The sequence below is a fragment of the Populus alba genome, chromosome 4 (assembly GCF_005239225.2).
Source record: "Populus alba chromosome 4, ASM523922v2, whole genome shotgun sequence".
Taxonomy (NCBI): Eukaryota; Viridiplantae; Streptophyta; class Magnoliopsida; order Malpighiales; family Salicaceae; genus Populus; species Populus alba.
In genome coordinates, this window is record NC_133287.1 from 17,614,791 (window position 1) to 17,627,602 (window position 12,812).

The 12,812-nt window shown below is 36.0% G+C and overlaps 1 protein-coding gene and 1 long non-coding RNA gene across 2 annotated transcripts; both read left to right on the top strand.

Moving 5' to 3' along the window:
* Nucleotides 1-7,955: 7,955 nt before the first annotated feature.
* LOC140955478 (uncharacterized) lies at nt 7,956-9,817 on the top strand. The gene is made up of 3 exons (XR_012169608.1): nt 7,956-8,366; nt 8,610-8,671; nt 9,588-9,817. It is a non-coding gene; the product is annotated as an uncharacterized lncRNA (long non-coding RNA).
* A 757-nt stretch (nt 9,818-10,574) lies between these two features.
* LOC118034689 (uncharacterized) lies at nt 10,575-12,166 on the top strand. Its single transcript, XM_035040033.2, has 3 exons — nt 10,575-10,731; nt 10,868-10,933; nt 11,968-12,166. The coding sequence occupies exons 1-3, from the start codon at nt 10,684-10,686 to the stop codon at nt 12,013-12,015; spliced, it is 162 nt and encodes a 53-aa protein (XP_034895924.1). The 5' UTR covers nt 10,575-10,683; the 3' UTR covers nt 12,016-12,166.
* The last annotated feature ends 646 nt before the right edge of the window (nt 12,167-12,812 follow it).

A 12,812-nucleotide genomic window follows, 5' to 3' on the forward strand; every position in this document is an offset into this window, starting at 1 on the left:
CAATCTGCAAGGAAGAAGGAACAAAAGGCAAAGTAATGGTGCCATGCTTGAGATGATGACGAGTAAGATGACAATCGATCTCAATGTGCTTAGTTCGCTCATGAAAAACCGAGTTGTGAGCAATCTGAATAGAACTCTGGTTGTCACAATACATAGGAGTAGGATGAGAAAAGGAAACTCTCATATCAGCAAGTAACCAACGTAACCAAACAATCTCTTTGGTGGTAGATGCCATGGCACGATATTCTGCTTCGGTGGATGATTGAGAAACAATAGATTGTTTCTTGCTCTTCCAAGAAATAATAGAATCAACCTAAAAGATACAAACCCGGTAACAGACTTGCGATCTGTGGGATCACTACCATGATCAACATCAGAGTATGCACGCAACTCCAAGGAAAAGGTGGATGAGAGTAAAAGACTCTGAAAAACTGTACCCTGAAGATATCGCAAAATACAAAGAACAGCTGCCCAGTGAACAGTAGTAGGAGAAGCAACAAACTGACTAACAACATGAACAGCATATACAATATCTGGACGAGTAATGGTGAGATATACCAAACTCCCAACAATAGTACGGTATAAAGTAGGATCTATCAAAGGTAAACAATCAGAAGAAGAGTACCTTGCATTAACCTCAATAGGAGTATCAACAGTCTTGTTATCTGTAAGTCTAGCCCGCTCAAGAATATCTGCAACATATTTCGACTGAGAAAGAAGGTAACCTCTAGGTGAATATGCCACCTCAATACCCAGGAAATATCGAAGATGACCCAAATCCTTCATTTCAAATCGTTTAGCCAACTCTATCTTCAAAACTGAAATACCATCAATATCATCACCAGTAATAATCATGTCATTAACATATAAAGACAGAATGATACGACCTGCATCAATGCACTTGATAAAAAGAGCAGAATCATGACTGCTAGAAACAAAGCCAAGAGACGAGATCACAATAGAGAATTTCTCAAACCAAGCACGAGGTGCTTGTTTGAGACCATATAATGCTTTCTTAAGCTTACAAACATATCCAGAAATCATGTGAAATACCAGGAGGGGTGCCATATAAACTCTTCTTGAAGATCTCCATTCAAGAAAGGCATTTTTAACATCAAGCTGAGAAATATGTCATTGACAAATTCGAAGCTTACAACAATAAGAGTACGAAATAGTAGTCATTTTTGCAAACCGGGGCAAATGTCTCCTCATAGTCCATACCATACTGTTGAGAGTATCCTTTTGCAACCAGCCTAGCTTTGTATCGCTCAATAGACCCATCAGAATTAAATCTTGATCTTATACACCAACGACAACCAACAACACTCTTACCAGGAGGTAGAGGAACCAGATCCCAAGTATCTGTCTTATGGCAAAGCAGAAAGTTCCTCATCTATAGCTTGCTGCCAAAGCGGATCAAGAATTGCCTCTTTATAGGAAGAGGGCTCAAAGAGACAATGAATGGAAGCTAAAAAGGAAGTAAATGATGAAGAATAACAAGAAATAAGCAAAATCTGGTAGTTTTGTTAGACTTACGAATACGGATGGACTGACGTAGAGGTGGATCCACAATCTCAGATGAAGCTTGAGGGGCTGTAGATGAGAATGGAGCTTCAGGTGTGCCAGAGAGTAAAGTAACCAGTACCTGCAGAGTTATGAGTACAAATTAATCGAACATAGGGAGAGATATCAGAATCCTCAGAAAACGGATCATATACTAATAACATCAGAATTTGGTCAGGTTATGAGTAGTGGATGAGAATAGAAAAGAAAGGTAATATGCTCAAGGAAGACAACATGACGAGACACATAAAGTTTCTGAGTTATTGGATCAAAACAACGATAACCCTTTTTACCTTCACCATAGCCTAGAAAAAACACAAATAGCGGATCGAGAGGATAACTTACTTCGTTCTACATGAGGACGAAGAACGAAACAAGTACAACCAAAGACTCTAATGAGGAATAATCAGGAACATACCCATATAACTTTTCAAAAGGAGATAGACCCGAACTATGAGAAGATGGAATTGTATTAATTAAACTTACAACAGTAAGAACAGCTTCTCCCCAAAACTCACTAGGAACAAGACAGACAACAAGAGAGAACGAGCAGTTTCAACAATGTGCCTATGTTTTCTTTCAAGCAACACCATTTTGCTCAGGAGTATCTGTACAAAAAAGTTTTGGTGGATTTGGTTCCATCTAAGGCAAGCAATTGGCAAAATTTATTAGAGGTGTATTCCCCACCCAAATCACACCTAAAAACATTTTAATCACAACAGAATGTTGAGTTTTGATAAGAGCTCGAAAAGCTGCATATATCTCAAAAAATTCAGAACGATGTTTCATTAAATAAACCCAACAATAATACGAGTATGATCATCATAAAAAGAGACATAATATCGAGACCCTCCTTTTGTGGCAACAGGAGAGGTCCCCATACATCAGAATGAATCAAATCAAATGGTGAAGAAGAAACAGAAATACTTCGATAAAAGGTAAGGCGGAAAATTTTTGCCAATTTACATCCACTACAATCCGAAATGTCACAAGTTTTCAAATTTCCTAAAGCTCCTGTGGATGCAAAAATCTCAAACGAGAAGATGAAACATGACCTAGACGGGAATGCCATAAAATAAAAACTAGAAGATGAAAGACTCAAACGAAAGGAAAGACAATCAATCAACTGTAGTAGCAACAACAACTGGGGCACTTTTAACTCATCCAAAATATATAGTCCATTCTCTCTACGGCCTGTCCCAATCAGCTTCTGAGACTGCAGATCCTGTATACAACAAAATGAACCAGAAAACATGACTAAATAATCACCAGAATCACATATTTGACCAACAGACGCAAGATTCAATTTGAGTTTTGGAATAAGATAAACATTTAGGGAGAGACAAGTGAGGTATGACAACAGACCAACACCTGCTAAGGGCATAGGAGTACCATCAGCAGTCATAACAGGAATGGAGGACAAAGGGGAAACAGAGGTAAAAGATAAAGGAATCTGGAGACATATGATGAGAAACACCAGAATCCAAGACCCACTTTCAGAGTATGACATACCTGAGGAAACTATGATGCAACTGACCTATGGAAGAAGAAGCGGACATTGCTTGTGGCTGTAAGGAGAGAAACTTCTGAAATTGCTCAGCCAAAATATTAGGATCGGTAATAGAACTTGAGGAAGCTACTGCTGCAGTATTGTGGTGTGGTGGTTTATAACCCAGAGGTGGTCTATGAGCATTAGATTGTGACTGATTGCCAGACTTCCAAGCTTGATTATGTTGTCTCAACTTAGGACACTAAGCCTTCCAATGACCTTTCTGCTTACAGAAACTGCACTCATCGAAGCCAACCCTTGTATAAGGCTTATTCTGATGATTAGAGAATGGCTTAGAAGGCACTGCTAATACTGAAGGATTCGAAGCAGAAAAAATTCCCTTTTCAGAATAAGACTGAAGACGTATTTCTTCAGCCAATAACTCACTAACAACAGAGTCAACAGAAGGCAATGGAGAACGATGCAGAATTGAACCCCTAAGTCCTTCGAAATCACTGTGAAGTACTGTTAAAAACTGTACCAATCGTTGCTGCTCTCTACGCTCAATATAGGCACCACATGCCTTTAATTCTGCCGATTCTGTAAGAGCCAATTGATCCCAAAGATCTGTCATAGCAGAATAAAACTCTTGGATACTCATATTCTTCTGATGAAAGAGCTCGTATGTCATTCTCTAATTGATACTGTTTTGCAAAATTTGATTGTGTGAATAACCTTTGCAGATGATCCCAAACCTCTTTTGCTGTCTCATACTTCGCCAACTGCATACCTATCCGAATGCTCAAACAGAATTGTTGATCCAAGTAATGATCTTTGCATTATTTGCTTCCCATGTATCTATCAAAAACAGCATCTCCCTCCTCAACATTCTTAGGTATCATATAAGTCCCACTAACATACCCCACATCTTCTTACTCTTAAGAAAATTTTCTCATCCACATAACTCCAATACGAATAATTCTTCCCATCCAACCTCACACTTACAGACTGAAGTGAATCATCTCTTTCAATAGCCATAATCAGCAATCACAAATAAACCAGAAATGCAAAAGCAGCAGGAAACAAAATACTAAATTGCAGAAACTAAACAAACCTCTTCTCGAAAATTATAACGATTACTCCAAAACACAAAACAAATTTGCAAAAAACTGAACGCAAATACCAAATTGCAGATGCTGAAGGGAAGACGAAATACAAAATAATTGCAGGAAACTGTCGAAATACCTAATTTTGCAGAAGCGGAAGACAAAATAAAAATCACTCCAAAAAAAAATTGGATCCGCGAAAAGCTGTATTTGGGATTAAGGCCTCGTTTCATAAAACCAGCTCTGATACCATGTTAAACTTATTGAGATCAAACACAAAAGGGAGGCTAGAATTCTGAAATAATCTGTATATTATGAATGCTTAGTCTTAACCTAAATACAAATAAAGTATATATAGGTTAAACTGAAAGTACTATTCTACCCTTAATAAATAATACTACATAAATATTATTTAACAATTGCAAAATTAAAATTTTCAAACAAAAGCTTTATTCTTGAACATATGGAAATGGAGCTTTTGATGCAAAAGTGAGAATAGAGCTGTAATCCCCCTAGCAGTTGATCCAGCATGCATGCTCCTATGAAATCAGTCATCCTGTTTAATAGAAATGGTAAATGCCATGCCTTTGGGAGTTCTTGCAAAGTCAGTGTTGTGAATGGCTGTAATTGTTAAAAATTGCCCTAGCATATATAGGAAAAATGATATTTCTTTAAACTAAAAATATTGTGATAATTAACCATTAGCAATTTCTTTAAACTAAAAATGTGATAATTAACCATTAGCAATCAATATGTAAGCACACTTCCCTGCCAAATGGAATTTAATAGAACAAATGCAGGAAAGGTTGCTTAGATGGAAGATCATTAAAAGAAAACGGAGGGTTTTGCAGTAGTATGCAAAATACTGACAGCTACCTTGAGAGTGTTTCACAGTTACCTTGCACAGTATTAACGAAACAGGATGGTAGTAGCAAGGGAGCAGGCTGGAATCTTTTCAACCACAATATTGTCAACATTTTTCTCAACCACCCTCTCCTTTTCAACCCTAACATTTATTATAGTAGTTAGTAGTTGGTTGGTTATTGGTTGCTTCAAATGCTTCCATTTCTCTTATAAATAAAAACAGAAAGAGAGAGAGAGAGAGAGTTGTGAGAATATATGAAAAGAATAAGAGAGAAAAAATGAAGAGCTGTAATGACAACAACCTTATTCCTATTGCAGCAACTATAAGTACAGTAATATGAGCTAGGAGTTGAGTTTGAGTGAAGTAATCATTTTCCTTCGTGTATTTATTTTGTATTTTTTTCTATCTCTAATAATATTGATATTTTTCGTAGATGTAGACAATTTATCGAATTATATTAAAAATTATGTCAACATGCTTAACCTCCAATAAACAATTATTAGTACATCATTGGTCGGATTCCCCCAATAACCTGTACGTGAACTAGTAAGTGACTCTCAAGCATAAACAACTCTCTCAGATAGCAGAAAAGATCCAAAACCAACCTAAATGCAAAGAAACCAAACCAAAAGGAAATGGTTAGGTTATGTAGCAACTCAAGTTGAAACCAGACGACAGGCAACAGAGGTGGGGCAACAACGAACCAAAGATATGATCAGAAACCAACTCTGTAGTAAATCTCCCATAAAAACCTAGTCTCTCTCCATTAATGGGAATTGAGCAAGGACATGGCAAGTGGGGTTTGTATTTAATGCAAAAACAATTCGAGAAAAAAGGCCACCAAAAGACCTCAATCTCCCGCCAAATACTAGCAACAAAGACAATAGCTCATAGCCACCCCCAAGCAAGTTGCTACTGCCAAGACATCCCAAGAGAGAAGCACACTAAAACTGATGTGCAAACTGATCCCAAGCCATAGATCCAAAAGAAGATTTCTAAATAATATAAAAAATTATCGTAATGGTAGTTTTAAGTTAGATTTATGAACATCATCTTAATATTTCAAGTTTATATTAACACTAGATTCAAGCGTCAGAATTATAAAGATATTTTCTACATATAATTTTATTTTTGTTGAAACTCATAAGGTAATTTTTATATTTAAACTATTTTACTAAAAAAAAAAAAAAAAGATATATGTATATTTTTTCTTCTCTCTCGAAAGCATGACTATTTTTTTTTTAAAAGACAAAATAAGCCTTCATCAATCCCAAGCTTAAAATTTTATGCCTAATAAGTAAATTAATTAAAAAAAACTAAAAGAGATCAGGAAAACACTGTGGATTCACTGTGGATTTCAAACAGTGTTTCTCACAACGAGTTTGCTCAATTTTCACGAGAAGTTTTGTGTTCAATTTCTTCAATTATTTTTATGTGTTATTCGCTGGCGGTTTCTGGATTTTGGTGGTTTCTTGGATTCAATAGGTGCGGTTTGTGGGGGATGGGACAGTTATCGGGGCTGGGATGGTTAGGTGAGGTTTGCAGGGGATGAGATTGATGTTGGGATTGGGACTACAAAATGGCACAGGAATCTAGAATCAATCAAGAGCCAGCCGAGAACTTGCCTAAAAAAAAGAACAAAAAAACGTGGGCACCAACCCAGAAAATCCGGCATGATTTTGGGAGCCATTTCTTCTAGATTGTATGGGTTCTTATTATGTGCATTAAATGCGATGTCCACTTGATCAGATTTAGTTTTGTATATTACTAAAAAAGCTGGTGGGTTTCTTTGTGTTTTGTTGGGGATTTTACTTTAATTTTTGTTGTTGAGCAATATGTGTACTGTTGTAGCTCTGGAGATTACTGGTTACCGGGCTTGCCTAAATCAAGCTGCATTTCAGTTGAGTTTCAATCTGTCAGATCAATTTGTCATCTTTTGTCTTCTTTATTTTTTTTCTATCTCTGTCACCCTACCCTCTAAAAAACAAAAGTCATAAAGGCTAAAGTTTAAAGAATCGATTTCTCTCTCTCCTCTCTCAAAACTGATTTGCTCAATCTCACTTCCTTTTCGTTCTCAACAGACATGGCTTCTTTGCCATAAAATATTCTTCTTTCCTTCCTCCCTATAAGCATCCATTCACTTTGTCTCTGCGTTTAAACAAAAAAAAAACAAAACAAACACTCACACACCAGGCTTCTCTCTCTCTCTCTGCCTCTCTCTCTCTTCCATTCACGAAAAAAAATTTGATCTCTTTGTTATTTTTTGTTACTTATATTCAATTATTGTAAACTCCTTCCTACATGAAGAATTTTTCATGATTTTAATTGAATTCCCATATGTGCTTGCATATTTATTGATTATTATGTAGAAGTTCTAGAATGGGTTGTTTACCGCCATCGTGAAGTTTGCTCCACATGCATGGCTCGACTTTGTTTCATCTGTGATGATTGTCGTCGTTGTATGTGCAAGACCAAGTCATCTGTCGTTTTTGTCATCAAGGTTAGGCCTGCCTTTTCAATTCCATCTTTTATTTGTTCGTGTTGAATGCTAATTCATTTGAATTTGATGATGGGCGTGATTAATTGATAATCAAATTTGTTGGTTAGGTTATGCTATTTTCTTTATCTTTGAATAAGCAAGTGCACAATTTGTTGACATCTCTATATTGCTTACCATTGATCTTGATTATTTCCATGTATATTTAACAATCCAAGCTTAAATTGGTTATTCCATCTGCGGTCCCTAACTTGGTTTTTATGAGTAACAGTTTGCCCAGTCAGACCCAGTAATCAGATTGAAGATTTTTGCAGCATAGCTATTGGGTTGGGGTGAAGAAATGAAAGTAGTGGTTGGAAAGTTTATATTACATGGAGTTGTGTAAACACATGTATCGTGATCAGCAATTATTTATGATTTTGTCCATATAACTTCATGAATTCGGTTGACAACAATATTGACTTTATTTTGTGGTCTTAAAACTTGGTGTCAAAAGTAAAGAATGAACTATATGTATAGCGTGTGTGGTCTATTACATTACTATCAATCTGTTACAGCTCAAGCTCATTGCAGGAAAGTTATTGTCTTGGACTATTAATTGTGCCTTTCTTTGATGTTATATGCCTAAATGTAATGACAGAGAGGTGTGATTATTCAAGTGATCCAAATCAAAGCTAATCCATATGCATGTCAAAGAGACTTATTACTTTTTTTTCTAACTATGCATAATATATCTTTCTTGGCTTTACTTCTGCCTTCAGGAAACTGCTGCTTGAATTGGGATGTGTTAACGTGAATTCCTCTGTTAAACAGGATGGACCTATTTCTCACGGAGTTTGCAAGGAGGTTATTTTCTAGCTTTATATCCCAATGAACAAAAACCCATGTTATGGCAATATTTGATAACTGAAATCGCTTGAGGGATCTATTGCTGCTACCGACTGTTAGCTGAAGAAGAGTGTGAGAGGAAAGATTGGATTTTTTATGGGTTGTTGAGGGTTTTGTGCGTGCATGCGTGTGAAAAAAAAAGAGAGATCTTTGTTGATTGAGAAGAGAAGGATCTAATGTTTTTTCAACATTTTCTTGCAGGGATCTTTAGACCAACAATATAGTTGTAGGGATCTGCACAAGTTGATCAGAAAGAAAACTTCGTAAGTGGTGTACATCTTTATGTGTAACTAGCAATTTATTACGTGGTTAATCAGATTTTTTCTTTCATTCAGCAATGAGAATGTGATCAATTAATTCTTGGACTTTACAAGATTTTGATGGCTTCCTACTTTTGCCTTTTTTTTTTTTGTTTCACCATTAAACAAATAATTTACATGATATATTATAGCTTTGGATAGGGGCTGGCAGAACTTGGTGGTTGGTTAGGTTGCAGTCCTAACACAAAATCACTGAGTGTTTACAACACCATCAACAATTAACGCTGGACCACATAGAAGATGTGGTCATTGATGGAAAATAGGTTGTAAAAAAGAGTTTGGCAAGTGCAGTGCTATGTATTATATCTTTTTGTTAAATCAAAAGGTGGTGAGTGCATTGTTGCAGGGGTGGGCTTCCAAGATTCTATAGTTGGTCTTTCTATGATCAACACTATCACAGTCATTTACGGTGGACTTCCAACATGTTACAATGGTCCCGTATGTTGAAGCCATGTAGGAAACAAGTCTGCATGCTCCCATTAACCTGTAATTTCTAACACAGCACAACTATTGAACTTTTTGGTCCAGAAATTTGAAGAGGACATGTAGGTAACATGTATGAATGCTCCTATTAGGTTGTGATTTCTAACACATAACAACCATTGAGCTTTTTGGATTAGAATTTCAATGAAGATCCTAATCATTCATAAGAATGTATATTTACCACTTTGGGCTATACTGCTTGAAAATAGAAAACAAACTAGGTGGTTTATTTTTGGTTTGCCCTTTTTAATTCAAAGATTTCTTTCATTTTTTTCATGTTCCATTACTATTGATACTGGATTAGCCTTATCCTTCACTCCATTTATTTTTGCTCATCTCATTAATGTCCATGAATAACATCACATCCTTTTTACAGGAAAACTGAAGCTCTAGAAAGGCTGCACCACCGCTTCAGAAATTTTTTTATTGATACAGTTGTGGCCTTCACCAACTTTTTCATGGCTGCTATGTATATTTATTAAGAAACATGAAACTCCATACCATGCTAGACTAACGTGCTTAATTGAACAAGACAATTCAAATATGTAATTGCTTTGAAGGGTTTGAAACAACTCATACGACTGCTTTATTGTTTTGCATTACAGCCTTGCACATGTTAAAAAAAAAAAAAATGCATTACAGCCTTGACAACTCAAATATGTTTATTGTTTAAACATAGAACTAATGTCTCAACCGCTGCGAAGCACGCCCCGCGGCGAAGCGCGGGCAACAAATCTAGTATCTATACTATAATCTAAAAGCCTCGAATAAATCATGTTATTCCTGATTATTTTTCATTAAATATATCTAGAAAAAACAATTTTATTTTTAATTGTGTTGATTAATTCAAAGTTTAAAATTTTATGTCCTAATAAATAAATTAGTATTTATATTGTAGTTCAAAAAACTCGAACAGATAATGTTATTTCCGATTATTTTTTCATCAAATATATCTAGAAAAGACAATTTTATTTTTAATTTCATGTTTAGCAAGATTTTTTTTTTGACAAATACATTTATATCATTATACTGTTTTAATCTATAATAATAATATATGTGAACAGTAAAAAAGAGAGCAGTAATACACTGATGTATTTTAAGTTTTTGTTATAATTATAATTATTATAATATAATAGTTGAGATCCACTGCACGAACCCACGGCAAAATGTCTCACAAGCCACGTGGATTTTTAATATCTTTTAGTTTTTTTTTTTAATAAAAAATCCCCCTGCAATTTTACCACTCCAATTGACTGCCCGTTGTCCAGCAATCCCAACCTTCCAATAAGCTTACATCCAACGACTGGCGCTATGAAATGTACTTATCTCCACTGTAGAAGAGTGCACTGGATTAAAGAGGCATTCATAAAGCAATCACAAAATACAAAGGTAAAAGAAATCAAAATCTAGGGCTCTGTAAAAGAAAGAAAGTTTCCATTAATTTGCAGTTGCAGGCTCTCTCTTCTTCTCTAATGGCGCCGCCTCCTGGACCTTACTCTGGTACCAGCACTCTCGCTTTGGTAATCTTTCTCTCCCACCACTCTGTTCGTTTCCCTCGAAAATGCAAGAAAATCGAAAGTCAAAATCACCCCGATCTTAAAATTGATCTATCGTAGTCAATATTTTTTAATTTAATTATTTTTTGGGTTTTTTCAGGTGGCTCGTGTTTCTGCTTTCTCTTTGGGTCTCGTCTACGGGAGTGTGAAGCTAAAGTATCTCCAGGTACTTTTTTTTGTGTAGAAAGTCAACAATCTGATGCTTAAGAAGGGTTTATTTCTTGGCCAAGATGACTGCTTTACCATGAATTATCTACTAAAATATTGGGAAGTGATAGTTAGCTTGAGAAATTGATGGGAAATGTGTTAATTAGATAGATAAGATAGCCTTGGATTTGTGAAAATGAACTCATTTGACCACTGGATTAAGATTCCAATTGCTATGCATCCAAGTTAGTTTGAGGGCTTGGTGGAATTTTTTATTTTTTCCAGTGAGAATTATAGGTTGGAAGACTCGTTAAAGAACAGCATGTTTCACCGAATGGAAAATCAGGAACTTTGATTTTGTGTGGGCCCCACAAATTTAACTGCGGTGGCTATTCATCTTCTGGGTCAGATGCCCTGCTCAACTTGCTGTCAGCGTTGTTAAATAGGACAAAGGGGATGGATACATGGGTGATTGCTGGACTGGCAAGGATAGAGATAGTAAAAGATAGTGAGTAAAACATTATGGTGGAATTTATTTGGAAGGATAAATCTGATATTTTTCTCCTCATCTGTTTGAGCCCCTTGTCTTGCCTGAGAGGTGTTTTCTCATGGTTGAAATTCCGTTCACATACAGCTTTAATGTTTTTGTTGGTAAAGATGATATCTTTGTCTTGCTACATGCTGTCGTTTTTTCATTCTTTTGCTCAGGAAAACTCAGTAATATTTCTAAAGGCTGGAACAGGATTCTCTTGTGAAATGCTTCTAAGCTTGTTGTGTTTTTCATCATTTTATTGTTGTTGGTTTATGTTAAGTAACTCTTTCACAAGGACATTCAATCTTTGCCATTTTCTTGTATATTTTATGTGGTGCTTGCGACACTAGCACATTCATTTCACACCACACTGAATCATGATTGGTTTCATCTGTAAATGCTTATATATTTGATGTGGTGTTTGTGACACTTGCACATTCATTTCATGCCACACTGACTCTGTATCATGTTTGATTTTGATCTATAAATGCTTACCTAGTGTCTTATTATTTAAAATGCAGTCCAAGGCAAAGTCACAAAAGAAAGCTGAAGCAAAGGCTCATCATTAAAAGAAAGAATTTTGTTGAATGTTGGGGTTGAGATTAGCTGAGTTGACAAGAAATAATGCATATCAACGGCACTGTACCAGTCTTTCATCCTGGTGTAAAGCTTTTATGCACCTTGGCGCACTGCTTTTTTTTCTTTTAAGATCTTTTTCTACACAAGTTGATGACTTAGTCTGTGAGATTTATTTTCTTGATCAGCCTGGTTCATTATAGAACGACGATAGTTTTGTACTGATCCATAACAATGGGTAAATGTTGGAAGATTGAATCATCCATTGATTAAAATAATGATCTGTGTCTTTGGGTATCTCGGTTCCTTTTTTTTTCTTTGTTTTGATAAAAGTTTTGATCCATTCTGTAGCTGTCATATTGATCAATGAGTTGAAGTTAGAGAATGCCCCCTAGTCTCTTTGATGTTTTTCAGTTGGCCAGGAAAAAGAGAGTTTGATTCCTCTGTTTCTGAACAATTGCCTGGCGAGTTGTTTTTGCACCAGGCAAGACTGTGCGCTCCACAGTGATAACTGCACGCTTTCTTGCTGGAGGTGGGCTTGTTTTGGGTGGTGCAAAGTTCAGTGCCCATAGCAGATGATCTGGGGTCTCACTGGCAGGCCTGGAAGTATCTTTCCTGTTATGAGAGGAACAAATCCATAATTCGAGGTAAGGTTGTCACTTCCGTCTCGGCAGGTGTTTCGTTTTTTTTAATTGGAATGGAATGTTTTAGTTTTGGAATGTTTCGGCATGCCGTTTCGGGGTTGTACTGTTCATATATATATATATATATATATATATATATATATATA